This window comes from Rosa chinensis, chromosome 6, assembly GCF_002994745.2.
Source record: "Rosa chinensis cultivar Old Blush chromosome 6, RchiOBHm-V2, whole genome shotgun sequence".
NCBI classification, from domain to species: domain Eukaryota; kingdom Viridiplantae; phylum Streptophyta; class Magnoliopsida; order Rosales; family Rosaceae; genus Rosa; species Rosa chinensis.
Window position 1 is genome coordinate 13,508,452 of NC_037093.1, and position 22,854 is coordinate 13,531,305.

Consider the following 22,854-nt stretch of genomic DNA (forward strand, 5'->3'; position numbering starts at 1 on the left):
TTTTTTTGCCCTAAGAACACTACCCTTATATTTAAGTGTTGATGATAATTGCTTTTGCGTCACTGATATATCTAGAAAGAGAGAGAGTATCATTTTTAACAGTGTATTGCCAGTAAAATAAAGAAAGAAATGTACTGACTTCTCATGTTACTATTGCAGATCTCAATCTAAGCACCTGGCAGAAGCAGAAATTCCAGAAGGAATTCAAGAAGTTTGCAAGGAAGTTCAAGCAAAGTTCAGTTGGTAATGCTCTTATATTGGATCTTTACTTCAATTTCCTTTACATTTTTCTCCTTCATTTTCAGTTTCATATCGACTGTATTCAATTTCAGTTTCCTTAGTATCATATTAACAACGCCTTTTGTATACAACTACTTACTTTCGTAAACAATTCACTAACAATCCTAACTCCCGCAGCAAAGCGCGGGCAACTATTCCTAGTATATATAAAGAGTGAGTTTACTGTTACACTGTTCATTAGAGTTGGAAAAGGCGTGTTTGTCCTCACTGTTCGAGAAGAATATCAAGCTGGTCGAAAAGTCGTTTTCGTCCTTTCTTTTCTCAGTGCTGGATTTGACTGGAAAGACGAGAGAAGAAAGAAAAGAGGGATAGAAGAGAAAAGAAAGATGAACAGAATAGAGGAAAGGAGAAGATCTCGGCGACAATAGATCGGTTGCAAGGTATTTGTGGTTTCAATCGTTCTGGGTTTTTTGTGTGCTTCCTTATTTCGAAATAGATCTGAGGTCACAAGCTTTTGTTTGTCATTGATCTGTTTGTTGATTTGTATGTCTTTGCAGAGGAAGATTGAAAAATCGGTAAGGTTCCAAAGTTTGAAGCTTTGATTTGGTTAGATTTTGGGGGTTGCGTTTTTTTTTTTTGGCTGGAATTGGGTTTTGGGTTTGATTTGTTGTTTGGCTATCTTTCACAGTTCTAAATATTGTTGACTGGAATATCTACGGAAGAAGAATAGGGATTCAAATCGGTGAGGTTCCAGAATTTGAAGCTTTGATTTGATAATGTTGTCGCGTGATTCTCACGGCTGATTGTACTTGCATCTGAATATTGTGTTATTATGGGTTTTCGGTTTAATATGTTGTTTGGTTGTCTTCTGCAGTTGTAAGTATTGTTCGCTGCAATATTTGGGTGTTTTTGCTGTGTTGTTTGGGTACTGTTGTCTCTGTCATGTTTTTGCTGTGTTGATTGGGTACTGTTGTTTCCTACATTCAATTGATCTGTTTTCTGATTTATATGTCTTTTGCAGAGCAAGGTTGAAAAGGGAGAGAAAGAATAATGAGTAGAGGAAGGGAGATACGTGTTATCGTTCATCTATCCATAAAAGTTAATTGTTGGTGAGTTCTTCTTGCTTCTTAATGTGGTGTTCGAATAATTGATCACTGATTCTCTCTTTGATGCTCGGGTTGAACTGAAAGTCAGTAAGAGACAGAGTTTAGTGTCTTTCTCATCAGATACTGTTGGTTTTTTTTGTTTGAAATTTTTGACCTGTTGAATTATGCTGTTTCACTCCAGTTGCAAACCAGAGTTTCTCTGTTAACGTAAAAGACACTATACCCCAATTATATTATAAAAATAGCAAAGGTTGTAGCTATTTAGGTGGTTAGAAAGATAAAAAGGTAAATGAATAGGAGTAGTGTGAGTTTGAGTGGTTGGAAACATAATTTGAAACTAAAATTGAAATAAATGAGCATGTTTGACAACCTGTTATTGATTGGATAGAAGTTTTTACTTTTTATAATTCTTGGTGAGGAGAAGAAAAAGGAAAAAAAAACAGAAAAAAAAAAACTATTAGTTTAGATTTTGTGTTTTATTGTTGTTGTCATTATCGGACGTTTGGTTAGGAGCTGAGTTTTTGCGTGTGGTAAGAATTTTGGTGTGATTGCCTGTTTTTGATTTATGTTTCGCCTTGATTTTTCAATCTTTATGACTGCAACCAACTGGATTGTTGATATTGGTTAAGTTCTCTGAATTGCATAAACTTAGAAGGGGGAAAATAATATGGGTTGGATAAACTTAGAAGGGGAAAATAATCTTGGTTCCATAATCAGACAGAATTGTGAACAGTGACTTAATAATGTCTTAATTCTTAAATTAGGAGGTGGAGGAGTTAGGTGGTAATAATTAGACGCTTTCTGAAGTTGGTGGTTGAATTTCATCCCTCTTTGTCTCCATGCATCAAGTCAGAAAATTGTTCACAACTAATTTTGATTACAAATTTGACCGTTCGACTTGAAAAGGCCACCTGATTGAACCATGAAGCATGAGATATTTGGTGTTTTGTCATATCAATTTGATTGATTTTGTTATATTTATATAAACATGTGGGTTTTTTCTTTTCTGGAAAGAACGGGATTTGGGATTTGACAAAGAAAAAAGTAATTCCAAAAAGTGCAAGATTTTGTGTGTGACAATGTGATAGATGTATCAATTTATGAAGGAGTGAATATGCTTTAAAGGCTGTGTGTGAGAAAGGTGATCTAATGGAATTTTGCATACCAGTATTGAATATCTTAATAAATTTGCTCAACTACTACCGATATGCTAAATTGCTAATGGTACTTACCCTGTTTTATTTTCACATTCTTTTTTTTGTTGGTTTTCTCTCTCTCTCTTTTTTTGGGTTATATGCTTTGTTTTTTTTTTTTTTTTGACCAACTGTTTTTGTGCAGGTTTAAAACAGAATAGCAACTAAAGTGTCAAAGCTGCAGAGTTTAAAATAAAGGGTGAGCCATTTCTTTAATATTTCTTTCTTGCATTGGGACAAGCTTTAGTTTACTTCTGCTTTATTTCACATTCCAATCCAGTTGCAAATCAGAGTTTCTTTGTGAAGTGTGAGGCATTCCAGTCCACAAAAGACCGGAGTTTCTTTGTGAAAATTCATTTGGTTTGCATATTAATTTCGCATTCCAGTCCAGTCACATTCCAGTCCAGTTGCAAACCAGAGTTTCTTTATTTGCTGACCAACTCCGTTTGTGCACGTTTAAAACACACCAGCAGCTAAAGTGTCAAAGCTCTAGAATTTAAAATCAAGGGTGAGGCATTTTGTTTTATATTTTTTTCTTGCACCTTTTGTCTAAAGCTCTAGAGTTTAAAATCAAGGGTGAAGCATTTTGTTTTATATTTATTTCTTGCGCCTTTTGTTTTGTTCGTGTTAGTACTTTAGAAAGAGAAACTGGAGATTGGGATAAGCTTTAGCCATATGATTTTGGGGTTACCAGTATATGGTTGTTGATTTTCCTATTGTCTTTCCAGTTGACGTAATTGTTTCACTTTTAGTTTGAAGTCAAGGCAATAATGATGCTCATAACTTAGAAATTGACTCAGTTTTTATGCATGATTTGCAGCCATTATGGTGAGTATATATGTGATCAGAGAAATGATGATATCTGTAGTTTGGAATGTAACTGACTGATATGATTGTAATTCTTATGTGGCAAATTTATTGATTTCCTTTACTCGGTTTACTTGCAGCCCCATTTCATTCTGATATGGAGATATCTATACCTGAGAAGCCATGTTCGAAAACCAAGTGTTTTCTCTTCCATTGCCTATAGATGAGGTCTGCGATTTTAATCTTTGACATTACAAAAGCAATACAGCAGATGGATATGCAGAAGGTGAGGCAGCGCTGGGACTCTATGTAGAGCCTAGGCCACTGGTTTCCATTTAAAACCTAAAAACCCAGAAAGCAAAAGGTATGCATCACTGGGAGGTAAAACTCAAATTGTTCATATTTGTTTTATATGGAAGCATTTTGATTACTATAGTATACATTGTTTTTCTAGGAAGTTAAAAATTAACTAAATTCATTTACTACATTTCAACAGTAGTCTGCAACCCAGAGAATAGCTTGGTCGGAATTGTCCCTCCAACTGTCCGCTTCATGTGCCAGCTACTGAAGCACTCTCTCTCAAATCTGAACTCTCAATACTGCAGAAGAGGGAAGAAGGGTAAGAGGAAACGAAAGGAGACGGAGATATTGAGGAGGTTTTGATCTGGGTTCTGCTGACGGGAGGAACGAAGATGCAGAGGAGAGAAAGGAAAAGAAGATGAAGAGGGAGAGCCTTCAGCAATTAGATACGCACTAATCGAAATTCCAAGGTACGATTTTCACATTGAATCCTGTCAATTCTATGATGTATGATGTGAGAATAATTGATTGGTTAGCTATCAAGAAGTATATCTATCAGTTGGAAAAGGTATTGTTTTATTTTCTTCCTTTTGATTTCTGTTTCTTTTCATTCCTGCATGGTTCTTTGTTCTAGAGGTTCGGAGTTGGATTTGAGTGGGATCTGGAATTCATTTTGAGAAATTATGTTAGGTGAAGAATTGGATTCTTTGGTTTAGGATTATTGGGATATAAAGTAGGGAATTGGTTTTGATTTTGATTAAGATTTTATTGATTTGTATAGGTCATTGAAAGGGTTTTCATATTTATTTTTTATTTTTAGGGATGAGAAGAGATGAGTTTTGCAGCAGAATCTCAGCCAAAACAGGTTGGATTTCTAATTCCTAATGTTGTTTATGCGATCTGTTTATGTGATGTGATGTGTGAGGTACAAGTTTATTTGTGATTGGTCTTTCAAAGACTTTGAGAATATAAGATGCTGTAGTACTATTTTAGCTTTGAAGAATCCAGTCTTTTTATGAACAAAAGTAACTGCTGCTAAGATGACAGTAAAGAAATATGATTTATACCTTTCAATTACGACACTATAATGTAATTGACCATCCATCACATTCTTTTTCTGAAAGGTAGAAGAAATGTGCCTTTGAATCAAGTCTTACGAATTTGTCATATGGAAAGCATGAAATATGCATTTGATGATGCTGTAAGAAATTTGTTTGGTGAACTGCAGATGCAAAATTCAAAAAATTAGTAATTTTTCTTCCTCTAGATGGGAGATTAACAGTCTACAAACTATTTGTATATCCCAAATCTGTGTACATTTCCCTTCGTTGATTTTTCGACTACCAAATAATATGAAATTGATGAATATCTTATACCTTTTTAGCAATGTGATGATCTATTAAGTGATTAAGTTTACAAGTCATGGTTGATTCTTATTCAGGCCGATATCGCATATTGTCATTACAGGGAATGCCTAAAAGTCTCTTATCAGAGGACTGATTAACTCATTATAATGTTTAGTTTGCTCCATTATTGTCATTGCAGGGAATGCCCTGAGAAATGTAAGGAAGCTGTTGCATTACTGATGGTTGTTGTAGCTAGATTTTCTGATTTACCAGTACATACGTACATTGTCTGACATTAGGCAACTATTTCAAGAGAGATATGCAAACTCTCTGGCTTATTGTGTGGATCAAAAGGTAATTTTCTATGGACCTTCTTATGGGACATTTTCAAAGCTCCAACTCTGAATTCATAGATAAAGTTGCCTTTTATCTGCATATGGGATTCACCACCTCCATGTATTTATCTTTGTGCTAGCAGTTTTTCATGTGCTCTACTGCATCACAACCTCAGCTTTGGGAGGCACAAGGAACTCTCTCTCTCTCTCTCAACAATTCATTGTTTTTGTTTTTCTAGACTACAAATGAGAATATGGAAGTATTGGGAGAAAGAGACAAAAATAGTTGCATACCAGTTTAGTAATGGTAAATTGGTTCAATCTCTTCACTTAAAAGCTAAATGCATCCATTTCTTCAACATATGATTCATTTAACTATGCAAATCAATTAGTTAGTCTGCAGGCTGACTTTCTTTACATATCAAGTGTTCCTACAAATTAAGCTTTTGTGGCCTATACTTTTTTTCCTTTTTGCAATCTATAATGTCATCTCAGATACCGGTTGACAAATTTTTAGCTTTCTTAGTCGCTAGAACTTCTTGGATTATACCTTATAAAGTGTTTGCATTGCAGATTCAAAAAGGTTTAGGTATGCAAGGGATACATCATTCGGAAAGAGTCATTTGAACTTCTGGAGCCAGCCATCAGTTTTCCTTTGCATTGTACGTAAAGCACTACTTTGAAGTTGAGCATTATTGCATTGTTAATAGGAATTTGTACTTGCAATTGTTGGATTTTACAAATAATTAACTCAGTAATGCATTTAGTATGTAAAAGCTATGACAACAAGGTTTAAGGGTATTCTTCTTTTCTTATCAGGCGTGCTTCTTCAGACAGTTTTTCAGGCAGTTACTATGAGTACCTGACTCTGAGGCATGGTTTTATCTCGGTAAGTAAAACAGTTTTAAAACTCATTCTCTTACATTTACGAGGCCTTAGGTCAGACTAAATCTCAAATTCTATGGTTTGTGATTTCAGGCACATTTAGCACATGAGATCATTTATTCTCATGCTAATGGGTGAGACAAGTGGATTTGGCAAAGATCTTCGTTGTACTTTACGATTTTCTGAGGAGGTGAAACTGGTCACCCGAGACCATAGGAAGAAGGTCATTTTGTTGAACTTCGTTGTTTTCTTTGGTGCTTTTTTGTTTCTGATTGGTTCAAGACATCTGCTATTGCTGAATGTATAATTCTTTTTCAATTTGTTGTGAAAACTAGAGAAATCAGGTCAGGAAAGGTTTTTTTTTTTTGGAAATAGGTCAGGAAAGTTATGTGCAAGGAGTTGGAGAGATATTTTTATTTAATATATGATTTGTGTCCCTGACAATTGATTGTGGGAAATAGTATAATCTTGGGTCAATTTGATTCTAATTTGTAGTCTTGGCCTGAATTTCTTAAGAGTAGCTTGAAAAGTTGGTTTTTGGTTATTGAATTTGATGTATGAAATTCCCTTCTTTTTTTTTTTTTTTTTTTTTTCTTTCAGGTAAATTTAAATGTTGAAGTGCCTAACGTTAAAAAATTATATGCAGGCATAGATGGATGGGGAGATATGAAGCTCATTTATGGAACAAAGGGTCTTGGAACCCAACACAAAGGAAGAAGGGAAACCAGCTAAGTACTTAATTACTAGCTAGACTGCTCAAAACCACTTAATTGTCAGATAAACATATCTTCAATCATCTAACGCAAAATGTATATGCAGGGGCTTTATGACGAAGAAGAATCCACAGAAAAAGCATATGAGTTGGCAGCACTCAAGTAGCGGGGAGCATCAACTTTTACAAATTTTCCGGTGTAGGATTATGAGAATGAAATTGATCTGTTGAACACTAACAAAAAGAAGAGTACTTGGCCTCTCAAAGAAGCTATTTATTCATCTTCAAATTAATAAGCAGTTGAGCAGCCTACCTTAACTGTTGTAAATATTTCAAGAGATGAATTTGATCTATCTATTTACTAATTATTTGATAGCTGCTTTTTGTTCAAACTTGTTAAATATCAAATTCATACTAAATTGCTCTCTATAAATGAGTGGATGCAAAATGACACATCTTCAATTTTTCATTTGTGTTTGATTAAGTATTTACTAGCAATATATAGCTCTCCGTGTACCCTTTCAAATTCTAAGGCAGTTTCAATTTCACAGGAATTGGAAACGAAAACCCATTTTAATGTTTGAAAAAAGAAAAGTTCATTTCAAGGACCCAGTAGTGGAACAAGAAGAGGAAGAAGAAGCTGCATATTATAATGGTAGCGAAATGGGCCTTCACTCACCCGCAGCAAAGCGCGGGCTGCCTGCTAGTGTAATTAGGAGACAGCACCTTTAAAAGTTCAAATCCCATAAGACCAACCTCTAATACATATTGCAAAGATTGTCTGCAGCAGTCGCTTATAGAAAAAGAAGTTACCTAAACTCAGTAATTCATTATTGTCTCGACCAGATCTCTAGATTCATCTTAGCTTGCATTAAGAGGACAACATTGCTGATTTTCATCTTGTCAAATATCAAGAGTTGCAAATATGAGTGTAGAGTAGATCCCTGTCCTAAACTAATTAAATCTCGAATAGTTTGGCATCCCACTGATTAGATCAGTCTCTCTACAAAATAAACAAAGAAAGTAGTTTAAAAGTAGTCAAACGAGACTGTCTCCTCTAAAAGCTCCAATGGAAGCAGAAATCTGTACCACAGTTGAACAGAAAAATTCCTTCCTCAAGTTGAGCATATCATCCCACACTTGCTGGCCCCTTAATTAATCAGATGATAGCAACTCATAAACCATCTCTAATTGTTGATTCAAAAGGAATATATAGTTCACCTCAGATCGATCACCATGTTGTTCCAATATAAGCTCTTGGTGAAATGCTTCCACCCGCCTGCAATTCTTCTGCATCAATGTCCTCCTCAATCTGGGCAGACATTTTTAAGAGGCCCAAATGCTGTTTTCCTCAACTCTTCTACACCTTTGAACCTTTTTATGAAGGATGACTCAAACTTGCAACAGGCATGTATTGCCTTCTTCTTAGGAAAAACTGAATGAAATCCATGGTATGTCCAACCTTGCTTGCTAATGAAGTACATAATCCACTTGCTCTGAATACACACAAAAGTTCCATTGTTAATAAAATCCATTATTAGCAACTAGCTAACTAATTCACCCAAAAAAAGCAATTACCTATTGTATCAGCCATATCTGGAGCATCGAGTTCCTTTGCAACTCAACTTAATACAGACATTGCATAAGGATTTTTCCCTACAAAAAAAGAAACCATCAAAAATCAAAGGCTACAAACATGAGGGCAGAGTAGGTCCAATTACCAAATACAATCTCGAGCAATTTATAAGCAGCCCACTTATTGGATGTGACTAGCAGATCTAAATTAAGCCAAGCTAAAACGTGATTTCAACCAAAAGATCAGTTCAAGTGTAAGGCTTTTTGTGTACCTGTCCTTTTATTTCTGAAATATTGATCAATGTGCGCGTCTTTACTGCTCTGGAACAAACAAGGAATTCAGACATAGATACCCTCACTGTTGGTCTTATCAACTCCATTGATCATGCTCTAGAGGTTTGATTCCAAAGACTCACTCGATCATTTCCTCTAAATTGAACACTCCTGAACGAAGTAAGTCGAGGAAATTCATAAATGTTTTAGTGTTCAACCGGACTAGTTCTGTTCTACTACACATGGCAAGTTCAGAAGTAGAAACAATATATGATATATACACACCATATGCATGTGCCATTATCTCAAAGACAGGGAATAACTACCTTCACATTGTGTTATGATGATCGAGCATCATGCTTTTAAAGGAGTAGTTCTTCTGAGGTAAGTGTTTTGTAACTTGGGTGTGTGAATGTCATCCTCAGTGGCAGCAGAATCAGCATATACCTGGACAACAGAATGCGTTTCTGATTCAAATATGATTTTGATTTTGAGAATGATATATAGTAGGCTATAAAAGAAGCCTCAAAACACACAAAAAGAAAAAGATAATGAACCTACTGGAAGTCAGCTGAACTATCATCGGCCTTCTCCTTCCAAATCTTCGATCAGGTGGACTCCCCAGCTTGCCCCAAAAGGCACTTCTGTATCAATAAAATCTTCTTCAAGACGAAACATAACTCGAAACATATCAGGTGACGATATCCCACTTTCACTCAACCTCTTTTTTACTGTCACGAATGGAATATAATGCACCCACACGTCACCCGCATACAGGATTTTCTCATCAAACTTTATTCCATTGATGTAAACAAAATAACGGACCTCATCCTCCTCCTCATCCCAATCCCCACACGATTGAATACAGAGAGCCAACCCTTTGTTGTCCCAATTGGAGTTTTGAGGAATTTCAAAGCAAAACTCATGCTCTTTATTTATCACTTCACCATTCACATCGCAATTCACATCCTGACGGCAGGTGAACCAGTTTGGAAGCGGAGCAGTTGCATCAAATGTTACTTGGAATTCTTCAGATTTCGCACAAGAGAAAAATAGAGTCAACAGAGCCGTCAATTTCACTGCCTCTGCCTTTGCCTCTGCCTTTGCCTCTGCCCCTTCCTCTTCCATCAATTCTTCCTCTGCCTCTTCCATCAATTCTTCCTCTACCTCTTCTTCCTCTGACTCTTCCATCAATTCTTCCGCCTCTTCTTCCTCTGACTCTTCCATCAATTCTTCCGCCTCTTCCATCAATCCTCCGGTTCTCTCGGTTGCCAGATCAAATAGTCCCTTGTCAACGTCAACCCCTGATATCACTGCACGAGCCAGATTGTCGCAGAGTGTGTAGCAGCGACTCAAGTTCAACTCACCAAACATTTTTGAATCTTTCCCCTCCAAAATTTTTGACAACTTTGAAATTGTTTTCAATGACTGACAATCAACCACAGATAAGCGATCTATTTCTCGTGGAAATTCTGAAATGTCTTCAAGCCGCCCGAAACAATCGTTCAGACGAACTTGTAATCTGGAAGTGAGGTTAGTTGAAAAGACCGGGGGAGGAGGAAGTGATTCTGACTTTGTTGGAAATGTAACAAGTTTTCTGCAATCCGAAAGATCAAGATCCTCCAGACGTTGCAATTCATAGAAAATGCTCGATGGTATATCTGTAAGATTATGACACCCATATAGAGACAAGGATTTAAGGCCAGTGAGATTTCCAACCAAGCAAGGTAACTCTTTGATGGCAGTCTCACTTAGATCCAGAGTTTCCAAAGATTTCAGGTTGATCACCTTCGGAAACATCTGGAGCTTTTTACACTGGGTGAGTTTCAAAATGACGAGCTTATCGAGACGGCCAACCGAAGGGTCAACTTCATCTAAATCTTCACAGCGAGACAGCTCCAGCTCCTTTAAGGATGTTAATCCAGACAAGTCGGGAATTCTGGTTAGACCATCACAGTCCCACAATTTGATAGATTTCAAGTGTCGCATTTCCTGTTTGGGAGAAAGAGAACCCAAAAAATCAAAATTAGAAAAAGGGTTGAAATGATATGTGTAAGTGTAAAAAAACGATCGAATTCTTTCTTTCGAATACCTTCAATTTCAATCCCAGAGGAGTCATGCAGGGCCCACTCATTTCCAGCATGCCAAGGTTCCTCGGATTAAAATTCGTTGGCAGCGATCGTAATGAACAATCACTCCAGTCAAGGACCCTCAACCGGTTGGGGAGATAATCCACGCTCTCTCCACTAAGCATCTTATAACCGACTTTAAAAATTTGAAGATTTTTCAAGTTTGTGAAGCTTCCGCCGTTCAACTGTATCTTTGGTGAATTCCAAACGCTTTTCAACACGATGGCTTTAATTTTATCCGTTCCCTAATAAACAACAATTGCGTCAAATTAAGCAATTTCTTCTTATAATAAATATTTACATTAAATTCTAAAATTCTTCAAGATTTTATAAGCAAGGATGTATTAAATATCATAAAACTAAATAATTTTAAATATCACTTACTGTGTTTTCCTCAAGGACCTCGCAAATATCCTCATAAAGCCACAATCTACTGCGTTTTCCTATCTCATGAGGGAACTCTTGCCGAACAATTTCTTTTCCCATGTCCTCTATACGATCATGCATCCAAATCAATTGTCTTTTCCAATTGTCTTTCTCAATTTTTATTAAGGCCTTTTCTACGAGGACTTCAAGAGCATACTTGGGCAGGTCACAGTTTTTGAGAGCATTCTTGGGCGGGTCACAGCTTTGCAATACATCAATCACATAGCTTTTTTCATAACCTTTAAAGAAACATGCAATATGAAGAAAAACTTCTTTTATCTGATCATCCAATCCATCGTAACTTCTTTTGGAGAATTTTTTGAATCTCTTTTTTAGGACAGCTCCTGTAATACTCTAATGCAGCTTTCCACACATCCTTATCCTTTTTACTACATAGGTCTGACCCCAAAACTTCCAAAACTAACGGAATCCCTTTAGCATAATGTATTACCTCAGTTGCAAGTTCAAAGAAGCCATCCGGACATATATCTCCTTTGAAGGCATAACAATTGAAGAGCTTTGAAGCATCTTCATGATTTAATTCCTTGACCACATATGTTGAATCAGGACTTAGCAAATTTGTATCTCTTGTTGTTATGATAATTTTACTCCCTCGACCAAACCAATCACACCCTCCAACAAGTTTTTTTAACTGATCCAAGCGGTCCACATCATCAAGAACTAAGAGAACCCTTTTCTGGCTTAGTTTTTGCTTCAGCTGAGTGATTCCTTCATCCACATTGGTCACATTAGGTGGATTTCTCTCTATAATTTTAGAAAGAAAATTGTTTTGTAGCTTGACAAGACCTTCATCTGAAGATGATTCCTCTCTAACATTTGCCAGGAAACAGCTATGTTCAAACTTATTGCTAATTGAATTGTAAACAGCTTTCGCAAGTGTTGATTTTCCTATTCCGCCAATTCCCCATATCCCTACCATGTGAGGATTGTCTTGCCCTACATTTAAGAGCTTAACTATGTCTTTTACACGAGATTCTATTCCAACAGGATGTGTTGCCACATGTAAAAGGGTGGATCTTGTTATTTTGGTTGATATCTCTGTAACAATTTGTTCAATGACATTCGCTTCATGCCTGCAAATGTAAAAGCATGCATATGAAATAATTGGTTTAAACTTTCCTATATGTTCAGTTTTTTAGGGGATGAATCAATAACTGGACTAAATCATATTCAAGATTATACTCTAATTCTAGTCCATTCGTTAGTGAAACAATTGATGCATGGGTAAGATTAAACATCATGTCCTTTCAAAAAAAAAAAGATTAAACATCATGTATTATGTTAACTAAGTTAACTATCTGTTAATGGTGGAATGTTAAAATCTGCATTATAAAGTTGAGATGCTTGAGATTGAACATACGTACCCTTTATCGGAGATGGGCCACCCATACAAACTGGCTGCTTGTTCAAGAGCTGCCTTCCAACTCTCCTTCTTCTCCAAGTTATCCTTGTATCTGCAAAGGTGATCAATTGCCTGACCAACCTGGCCCTTCTGGTACTTTATCACCGACGAATCTACCTTGTAGAAAATTGGGTAAACTATTTGTTGTTTGGATTTTTTACATTGAATGATCTTGACAAGTTCATCCAAGCACCACTTTGAAGATGCATAGTTGGCAGAAAATACAACTACGGAAATCTTTGATCTCTCAATTACGTCGAGAAGCTCTTGTGACATATCTTCTCCTCTTGTAAGGTCATTATCTATGAAGGTGTTAATTCCCTTGTTAACCAAATTGCGGTACAAATGGCTTGTGAAATTGTTGCGGGTATCCGGACCTCTGAAGCTCAGAAAGACATCGTGTGTGAGCGAATGGGTGGAAGAAGAGGACGAAGAGGAAGAGGAAGAGGCTCCGACTTGAGGTTTGCTCAGATCCATGTTGTTCTTGTTGTTTGGTGATGCCGGTCGATCCTTGGACCTAGTAATTTTCACAAATAAAGCAAAGGCCACCAGGCCAAGAAGAGATCACACCAGGGCAAGAAGGGATCAGCGCAGATCCATGGTGTTTGATTGCAGGAGGATGAGTGAGGAGGCTGAATTGAAAGAATTTAGGATGGTATTGGTTATGTCAAGGACTATATCTCTTGTTATATATATATACCAGGCCTCTCGGTTTGGCAATGTGCAAAGCAGTTTCCTGGCACCTTCAGCGAAAGTGGGAGACAGACACCAGTGGAAACTTCCGTGTGAATACATATGAGCGCTCACATTAGCTAGTCAAGAATGGCTGCAAACTTTTTTGTCGGTCCCCTCTGCCTTACTTTTCTAATCTCAACACTCTTGTTTTCTGTCTTCTGTCAAGTGAAGTTGTATGATACCATAATTAGCTAGCTTAATTGTTTGTTAGATTCTGTGATAGTGTTGGCTTAATTACACAGTTCAGAACGGTTTTCTCAGGTCAATAATTCGACAATATTATATGTACTGAGACGTTCTATGGGGTCTTAAATTTACCATATGTACTTTCGTTGATTTGAAAGTCAAGCAAAGAAAAAGATAAGAAGCAAAAAGCTGAAGGAATAAATTGACGCAACTACCCATCTTCAAGGGCTAAACCACTCCACAAGCATGGAAACTGAGGCTTCAGACGAATAGCGTGTCAAAAGTGAGTTGACACGGACGACTCTGCCGAAAACAGGAGCTAACAAGGTTGACGAGCTCATCCTTCCTTTCGCTTGGTTAACCCCAACATCAGTGCTTGATGAGGCCGAGGCATTCGACGAAAGGGTTTGATCCTTCTGCCTCTGCTCCTTGGTCTCATTACTCCACATATCCACCAGCGCAGACATGATTCGAAATCTTCAACGAGTATGGATCAAAGATAGAGAAATCTTCAACTTCAAGTACTTCCCGAAATTAGAGAGCTAATGAGATATTGTTCTGAAACTTGGGATTGTTTTGAAGATAGGAACTAGGTATGGTCGATATTTATATAAGAAGCATGCACAAAGTACAGGCACGCTTGAAGAAGAAATACCTGTTGGCTTTGATAGAAACAAGCAACCACATTGCCGACATTGGTCGGTTACGTGATGTGTCAAGTTTCTTGTTTCTTATCCAAAGTTGAGAAAGTCCGAAACCACAGCAAGCTAGTGGTATTACCATTTTTTAAGAATGAATGGATAGAAAACAGTGGCCATTAGTCGTTACCAAGAAAGTTATACTTTAGTTCTTCACTGCCCTCCAGTCGAAGACTAGTAAAAAAATTCCTTTATAATAAATCTTTTTTGGACCAACAAATTTGATTTACCAATTTACCTAGGACATTCCCGAGACTAAAATATCATTTGTAATGTAAAAGGTGTATCACAGAGAACCTTATTTAGCAATTGATCTCTCTTAATTTATTATCAAACAAAGAAATTCTCAGACCAAAAAGGAAGAGGTGGTCGACAGATGTCATTGACGAAATCAAGAATTTCCTATATTGTGGATGTTTGATACTTCTGATATTCCTGTATGCTGAGGTAAGATCTTCTAAACCAAATGCAACCTGTGCAAAAGTGAGCTGATTGCCTACAAAATGAGGAAGACATCCTCATATCAGTAATTGCCAAAAGAACTGGACAACCTGGCTAAATATGTATTACCATTTAACACAAAAGAGCAATGCCAGAAAATGCAAGAGTACACAAAGTAGAAGAAGACGGTAATCATGTACTCACATAGTCACATTGGTTGTAAACTTGTGATATAGACTCCTTGTGGGCAGTGGCAGTGCTTCTCATGATACTCAGAATTGAACTCAGACGGACAACTGTGTTACACCAGGCCACCTTGCTGCTAAAATCTGAAATTTCCTTCAAAGTGCTTCACATGGCATTCTCCTGCCAGTCTGCCACAATGGTGTCTGCCAAGTTGTATCATCTTTATAAGCAGGGAAGACAGCTTAGCAATCACCAAATACGAACTAACACGAGTTCCACATGAGACTGCTTCTCAAGCCACATGCATAATCTCACCCAATTAAGACACCACAATTTAGAGGGAAATAACACTTGAAAAATTTCAAGTTATCCTCCACCAATTAAAGACACAGCTGGCCATTGCAGAAAGGGCAAGGTCTAATGAACCAGATATTACCAACAACTGCAGCTATTAGACATTGACGGCCAATTTCTTATGAAATAATCACCATTGCTCATTTAAATGATCAGGAGATATGAATCCAAAAGAGACGGGATTGCTGAAGCAATTAATCCCTTTCCCTGTGTAACCAACCCCATTCTCAATTAATCCGCCTCATACATATAGAGGGCAGTAGCTTCACAAGTTCAAATCCATGGTGTCCAACCTTCATACATGTTGCAAAGATTGTCTACACTAGTGGCTTGCTTAAGTAGGTAGTCCACTAGTTCGGAGATTACTAATTTCTCTGAGAATACACAAAGGTCCGCAATCATATCAATTATTACTAATAATCTAACATAATAAGATCTCCAGAAGAAGCAGTTACCTGTTGTTGGATATATCTCGACCATCTAGTACCATTGAAAAGTCAGTGAGTTATTATCCGTTAGTTATCTAGAATAATCAGCATTATAGAGGTAATATGTTCATATCTTATTAACATAGGTGGGGTGAAAAACAAAAGTATCGTTTCTACAAAAAAAAATATCATTGAAAAGTAGTTATAAATCTACATAAAGAGTGTTGTTGTTCAAGTGCTGAATTCATTATGTACTCATGGTAATCTAATTAGGTATCATCTTTATTTTTCTAAATTAAGTTTCACTTAACAAGTACTGATTTGCCTTGTCAGTTCTTCTTACTCTTCCGGTCTAATTCAATTTATTTGCCGATTGGGATTCGTCTACATTTCAGTAATGTACCAATATAAAAGTAAACTAGTTCAAGATCAAATCAAGGTAGTATAACAATACAGAGTCAGTCTACTTCTATTTGAAAATTTTGAAATAATATACATGATGTATTGACACATTAATATATCATAGACATTCTCTCCAATCAGGTTGAATGTTTCAATCTAACATCTAATTCTAAATTTTCCATTTAAGATGAGGGTTGAATCATGTGTTGCTTTTCGTTGTCTAGTTGGGGATTGACTCTGGCGCTAATTTTATGCGTCAAGACTCTTCATCATCTAGTCATGTAGAATCCAATGATCTCATACTAAGTAAATGGCATACATGACTAAAAAGTTTGTTCTTCTCCTCAGCACAATAGGACTAGCTAGACATTTTCGAACAAAAGTGATGTCAATCTTTTTTCTTATCATGTTCCTACTTTGGATGTAAATAACATTTCATACAAGAAAAAAAAAACTAAAAAAAGATTTGCAAATACGAATCCAGGAGCAAGAAGCATGCTATGTCATTAACTACATTTTATACTCGAGTAAGTGGCAAAGAGGAACTTGAAACTTTGCGACTCTGGGTGTGGGCGTGTTTCTTCTTTTCACTATTATTGTCTACGTCATATCGTAAAACTATATGCCAATTGCCAAATGCTAAAACAATTCTTCTCATCTCCATGGAGCAACAGCCTCTTCCTGGAAGAAAAGTTCACGCCTCTCTGCAACTTCCTTTAGAGCCTCTATCTTAGCATCAGCACTTACCATCCTCTCTTTCCATTAATTTCCAATACTTGGATTCAAGAGTTATCACCTTGTCCTTTGCACGAGCTTGCTCAAGTTTAGCCTCCTTTGATTTCCTTATCAGAGCCTGTTTGGTCCTGAAAGAAAGGCTCAGAAGCTGCTTCAGCCGGGCATGTAAGAATCCAACATTCATACCCAAAATCTCAAAGGCATCTAAAGTCTTCTCCCACAATACATAAGCACCATGGGGGGTGGAAAGCCTGCAAGCTCTAATGGCATTAGCGATGTTAATCGTTTCGGTTATTATTTCAGCAGCTAACTTACCATTAATACTTTTGAGGAGATGGTTGTGCAGAAATGACCTTTGTGAGCAGCATAGATCATAATACCTATTTCTGATCTCTTCGGAGAGACAAGAATTTATACTCACACCATTCACGAGAATGGTAAAATCCTTGGTATTTTCAACATCACCAAAATCAGTAGCTGGTATTGAAAGTCCAACATCTTCTAAAATGTTGAAGCCAAATTCTTCATTGTACTCCTCATCTATCAGTGCAGCATTAGAATCTAATGTCAAACTTGTCTTCTCACCAATATGAACTTGACAGACATCTTTTGGAAGAGGCATTGGACGTATTTCCTCTGCATAATTTTTCATCATATCATCATATTAGAATTTCCAGGTTCTCTCATGCAGTGATTAAGAGATCATAAAAAAATTATGTAGGAGCAAAGTAAAATAGAGAGAGTACCAAAAGCTGTTTGTTTGGTGCAGGAACCGAACTTCAAGAGGCTGAAAGCCTCTTCCACTTCAGCTAAACTATGTGTTCCCATTATGTACACCTGTAACAGTGTGTACAGAGAACAATCAACTAAAAACTAGAACTGCACAGGATATACATATCAAGAAATCAGATTGACACACCACATTCAAAGGTATCAGAATAAGCTTTCATCCTCACAAATTATGAAAACCAACTCAAGTGGACAGTAAGGCTAATCAAATATGTCCCACTAAATTTGGGGGTTTTACCAAGAAAGTCTTGTAAAATTTTATACAAAGAAATGGCATACCTTGAACTTTAAAGGCCTGACCAAATGGAATACTAAAACATCACCAACAACTAACTTGTTAGCAAAGCAAAACCTTCTCCATCCACTACTCAGTATGCTCTTGTCCTTTTGCACAATAAACTTTGTTCTGTATTTCTCCCCGCTTTCATCTTGTAAAATTATTGTTGCATCATGGGATGGCAAATGTGAATGGCAGAATTGCTTAGGCAATGCCTGTCAATAGTAAAATTAAGTGCAAAGCTTCAATCATGTTTATCTAGCACTCCAAGTCTGATGCTTCTAAACTTGCTAAAATGCTTTTAGTTTAGACTCAATTACCAACAAAAAGCCACTGGCAACATTTGATGGCTGCATAGCCTTCACAAAGATGGGGCATTCCACCCCTATTTTTGCTTTGATCTCTTCAACTTGGCTTTTGACTGAAGAATCTTCAGGATTGTCAACATTCTCGAACATGGTTCTCTTCCGTTTACAGCTAGGCAATCAATCAATCAAATGCATCAAACTCAATACTTCTAGCACTGAAGTATATAAGCTAATTAACTAAACATTTTGGTGGTTATACCCTACCCTTGAGGCTTCTGATGGTCACCAGGAACTTCCTGTCAAAAATCACAAAACTACATTCAATTCTTTTAATTAATAAAACTACCATCAAAATAACTAGGATATAAGAGCTATGACACACAGCAGAATACACAGTTTGATTGAACATAATTTATTATCATCAAAATTTCTTTGGCTTGAACAATTTCTGGGTTTCCCACTTTCCCATATGATCCAAGTAGAGCAAAAACGAGGACTAGAAGGACTAATTAAGTGAACAAGGGTGTTATGAAAAGCGTTGTGACTCACTCGTTGGGTGTCATGGGTTGGACTGAAAGGACTTGTCCGAGTCTTGAACCCCTTTTTCTGGGTCTCCAATAGCTTCCTCTGCTCTACCTGCTATTCATGAACAAACTACCATTGAGCGTTTACAAAACGTATGTTCACAGAGAGAGAAGAAAGAACGAGAGAGACCGATGGAGAGAATGAAGGGTGAAATTGTGGTCTACGGAGAGAAGAAATTTGCGAAATGGTAAAATCGTCGTCTTCGTCTTGGTCTGAGAAATGCTCGAAGCATTGGTCCTCCACATTCATGTTGAGCACTGGTTTTTCCTTTTCTGAACAAGCACTAGTCTCCCACATGGGGTATATTTCAACTTTCAAGCAAACAAGTGTACTCGATCCCCCTATTATTCTTTGTTATTGGGAAAAAAATGAAAGAAAAAAAAATCCTAAATCGTTTTATAAATTATTTTTGATTAATTACATGTTTTTTTTCTCTGAAATGAATATGGGTTTTAAAATCCCTTGAGGTCAGTCTAGGTGGTGAGTGAGGATGAGAAATAGGGATAGGATTAGGCTAGATTAAGGATTCAATCTCCTTCTAATGTAACGGAAACAAAAATGAGTGTAGTGCTTCTGGTTCATTTGAAGTGTCTAATTGTTACTTGACTACACTTTTGTCAATGAAAAGTGTAGGGTCTGTGTGCATTGGCTTAACGGTACAAGGGAAATACTTTGTGTACTATCGCCTAGAAAAAAGGCTCCTCGAGAGAGGCTTGGTTAAATTGAAATCGATGGTGGGAAAAGAGAAATTATACATAAATCTAAAAGGCGTGGACTGTTAACCACTGCAAGTGGCCTAGTGGTTCTTGCTTAGTTGGGTGTGCTCCCCAACCTAGGTTCGAACCCCGAAGCTGTCAAAGCTGCCAGACACTGTGCTGCAATGCACAGTTGGAGCATTTCACATACGCCGAAGGGTCTTGGGGCTAGGAAGCCTTTGGGTTCCCCTTGACAAAGTTAAAAAAAAAGAGTACTTCCCTCTATTGTAATAGGCCTGAATTAAATGATGCTTACTTCTACACACCCTTTAGACTTTTACTTCAAGTGAAATTTAAAGCACAAGTGAGGAGTGATTTTCGAAAACTATCTCTTATTAGATGAATGATGAAATGACAATTACTTTTACAATGATGCTTTAAGTATATAAAAGAAAGAGAAAATTCAGGTACCCTCCCCAAACTATCCTGCCAAGGCCAATTTGATACCCGAACTCTCAAATGTATCAATGTGATACCCAAAGGCTTATATTGACATCGACGTGATACCTCCGTCCAAAATTCGTGACGGTTCCGTTAAAAAAGTGACGTGGCAAGCACATGATGACCAAAAACAAAGAAAAAGACCAATCTACCATTTTCCTTTGTTAATTCATTTGTGTTCTTTTTCTTTTGAGTTTTTCTATTGGAACCTCCAAATTTACTCACTTGACCTCTATGCTTTTTACACCTCCTATCAAATTTTCAAATATTAAATTTACTCATTAAACCTCACTAAAGTTCCTCAAATAACCTCGCTCATATAATTAATTTACAAACAAACTAAGATCTTTGTAATAAAAAACTTAGTCATTTCAATGATTTAATTACTCTATAAATCTTAATTACATCTCTATTCCTTAATCAGACAACATAAATCTCTTATCCAATAAAAAAAAATCAAACACAAGGTATTGAGTTTTAAAAATTAATAAAAATAAAATAACATGAACTATTATGTGATTTTTTATTTATTTACTTTTTCTTTTTTAGCTGTGCAACAAAAAAAAGATTAATCATTTTTTCTTAATGTTTCTCTAATTTTTGTACCTCATGATTAATTATTTAAATATTTTTTATTTATTTTTATTTGCTAGCTCTTTTTTTTTTCTTCTTCTTTTTACAAATATAATGGATAGATTTAGATTTACGGCATAATACAATTTATTTTGTTCTCCCTGACCAATATGCGTTCAATATGCATATCATATATTTTTATCTTAAACATAGTTTTATTTCTTAATAAATAAATAAATATATATATATATATATATATATATATATATATGAATGCTTTAATGAGTATGTAGTGAAATTGGAAAATGAAAATAGGTAGGGAAAATAATAAAGAATGCAATCTAATATTGTTGAATTGGAAAGTCTAGAGAAAATAAATATAACCATTTTTTTGGTATAATTTTTGTCCCTAATAGTCATTTTATAGTAGGTTATATATGTCATTTAATAATTCATAATAGAGTGAGGTCAAATGAGCAGATTTGGAGGTCTCAATAGAAACTCTCTTTTCTTTTTCCTTCTTCATCTTCTTCTCTGATGATCTGGGAACTTTCCCAGAAAACTTGACATCATCATCATGAGGAGTCGACAAGGTTTCAAATTTCGGTTTCGGTTTCGGTTTCGGTTTCGGTTTCGGTACTTCAAATTTAAGGAAATTTCGGAGAAAGTTTCGATTTGGGTGGAAATTTCGGTTAAAAATATCTTCAAATTAATTGCATTTATAAAATGATATTTTTGAATGAAACTTTTACATAGACTAAACTAACCTATAATAAACCTATTTACAATGTAACATCTCTAAAATTATACATTTATAATAGAATTATGATATTTTATATGGACGAGTAATTAACTAGTACGGTAGTAAATTGCTAAACTAGTGTTTTTATCTATGTGTATTGATAATGTGTTGTATATTGATAATGTAAATATGATTTACTTTTTTTAATAATTAGAAAATTACAAGGGGGTGGGGCGGGGCACGTAAAACCAAAACCCCGTGAATGAAAATGAACAAGTACAACAAAAGGAATATAAAAGCTACTGCGATGTGGTTTGATCTAGCTGGTTGAACTGCTTTCATTTAGTATCATACAATACTACTCCCAAGTACATGATTTTTGGAAATGATTTTCGTACTTCATCACATGGTTATTGTATGTGTACGTGTTGTTCCCTTTCCACATGCAATCCATATATCGGATATTGTGGAATTACCTAATATGATGTTACAGTGTATGAAACATACAATATTTGAGACGAAGCAAAAAGGAAATCATGTTATGGTTAGAGCATTCAACTTTGTAGCAGATAAAAACAAAAAGGTTTTTTGTTGTATTCAACTTGATTGCCAAAAAAAAAAATCAAAATTTCATATTTTCTCTATAAAAGTATGAAGTAAAAATTCATTGTAGGTGACATAAAAATTTAACAGAAAATTTAGAGAAATTTCGGACAAAATTTCGGTGTGAATTTTTAAATATATATTGTGTGTGTAGATATTTCGGAAATTAAGAATTTCGTGGAAATGTATGGAAAATTTCGGAAAACTTCTGACGGAAATGATATAGCATATGAATTTCGTTTCGGTACTTCAAAATTACGGAAATTTCGGCAGTTTCGGAGAAATTTAAAACCTTGGGAGTCGATGATGCTTAAGCCTACTTTACTACTACCCTAGCTTCTCTTGTCTTTTCCATCATCCTCACAAACTCAAAATCAAACCCAGATAAATTCAGTATGTCATAAACCCAGATAAAACATTTTGTTCTATCTCCATCATCATCACTCAATATAATCAAATCTGTGAATTTAAATGAAGAAGGCCATGAAATTTGATTTGTAGTTGTTGGGACCCCAATTTGACCCCCTCATTATCTTTCTCTCTGTCCCTTATATTACTCCACTAGTACTATTACTTGCTATTGCTGTTCTAATCAATCACTCCACCATCAGAAAGCAAGCAAGCAGTAGGCTAAAACCAATAAGGAAGACCCACCACCCTCATCAACCGTCCTCGGCGGAGAATCCCCAATCGGAACTTCAGGGGACTAATAATGACCTTTAACACTTTGTCTTTTTCTTCTTTTCTTATCATCTAATATCTACACCAGCAAATCAAAACCAAAGATTGAGATCACAAAAAGAAAGCTCTGTAACTGATCACTCAGCTTATCGCACGGATCCAACATTTTGTGCAACTATTTTGAA

The 22,854-nt window shown here is 36.1% G+C and overlaps 2 protein-coding genes and 1 long non-coding RNA gene across 9 annotated transcripts; 1 reads left to right on the forward strand and 2 right to left on the reverse strand.

Moving 5' to 3' along the window:
* Nucleotides 1-507: 507 nt before the first annotated feature.
* Nucleotides 508-7,299, forward strand: LOC112168814. Of its 7 annotated transcripts, XR_005800975.1 has the most exons (16): nucleotides 508-680; nucleotides 798-815; nucleotides 929-982; nucleotides 1,115-1,165; nucleotides 1,262-1,349; nucleotides 2,111-2,194; nucleotides 2,685-2,738; nucleotides 2,820-3,047; nucleotides 3,487-3,710; nucleotides 3,843-4,116; nucleotides 4,467-4,511; nucleotides 5,192-5,346; nucleotides 5,901-5,989; nucleotides 6,147-6,216; nucleotides 6,306-6,435; nucleotides 6,859-7,299. It is a non-coding gene; the product is annotated as an uncharacterized LOC112168814 (long non-coding RNA). The 7 variants fall into 7 exon arrangements; XR_005800976.1 differs by lacking the exons at nucleotides 508-680; nucleotides 798-815; nucleotides 929-982; nucleotides 1,115-1,165; nucleotides 1,262-1,349 and adding an exon at nucleotides 1,844-1,876; XR_005800977.1 differs by lacking the exons at nucleotides 508-680; nucleotides 798-815; nucleotides 929-982; ... (1 more) ...; nucleotides 1,262-1,349; nucleotides 2,111-2,194 and adding an exon at nucleotides 1,834-1,876.
* A 338-nt stretch (nucleotides 7,300-7,637) lies between these two features.
* Nucleotides 7,638-13,227, reverse strand: LOC112168812 (TMV resistance protein N). The gene is made up of 9 exons (XM_024305729.2): nucleotides 12,713-13,227; nucleotides 11,667-12,421; nucleotides 11,286-11,566; nucleotides 10,865-11,146; nucleotides 9,334-10,764; nucleotides 9,099-9,219; nucleotides 8,772-8,943; nucleotides 8,503-8,580; nucleotides 7,638-8,420 (listed from the first exon to the last, which is right to left on the reverse strand). The coding sequence occupies exons 1-5, from the start codon at nucleotides 13,225-13,227 to the stop codon at nucleotides 9,352-9,354; spliced, it is 3,246 nt and encodes a 1,081-aa protein (XP_024161497.2). The 3' UTR covers nucleotides 7,638-8,420; nucleotides 8,503-8,580; nucleotides 8,772-8,943; nucleotides 9,099-9,219; nucleotides 9,334-9,351.
* A 3,689-nt stretch (nucleotides 13,228-16,916) lies between these two features.
* On the reverse strand, nucleotides 16,917-19,171 carry LOC112174357 (B3 domain-containing protein Os01g0234100). Its single transcript, XM_040508432.1, has 7 exons — nucleotides 19,004-19,171; nucleotides 18,839-18,925; nucleotides 18,554-18,585; nucleotides 18,302-18,458; nucleotides 17,984-18,196; nucleotides 17,662-17,752; nucleotides 16,917-17,551 (listed from the first exon to the last, which is right to left on the reverse strand). The coding sequence occupies exons 1-7, from the start codon at nucleotides 19,169-19,171 to the stop codon at nucleotides 16,917-16,919; spliced, it is 1,383 nt and encodes a 460-aa protein (XP_040364366.1).
* Between the last annotated feature and the right edge of the window lie 3,683 nt (nucleotides 19,172-22,854).

Coding starts and splice junctions, on each gene's coding strand:
- LOC112168812 (XM_024305729.2), bottom strand. CDS start 13,227: ATGGATCTGAGCAAACCTCAAGTCGGAGCCTCTTCCTCTTCCTCTTCG. Junction 12,422..12,712: donor TGGCCCATCTCCGATAAAGG/GTACGTATGTTC, acceptor TTACATTTGCAG/GCATGAAGCGAATGTCATTG. Junction 11,567..11,666: donor ATTAGAGTATTACAGGAGCT/GTCCTAAAAAAG, acceptor GTTTCTTTAAAG/GTTATGAAAAAAGCTATGTG.
- LOC112174357 (XM_040508432.1), bottom strand. CDS start 19,171: ATGTGGGAGACTAGTGCTTGTTCAGAAAAGGAAAAACCAGTGCTCAAC. Junction 18,926..19,003: donor ACCCTTCATTCTCTCCATCG/GTCTCTCTCGTT, acceptor CATGAATAGCAG/GTAGAGCAGAGGAAGCTATT. Junction 18,197..18,301: donor TTGCCAGTGGCTTTTTGTTG/GTAATTGAGTCT, acceptor TACTATTGACAG/GCATTGCCTAAGCAATTCTG.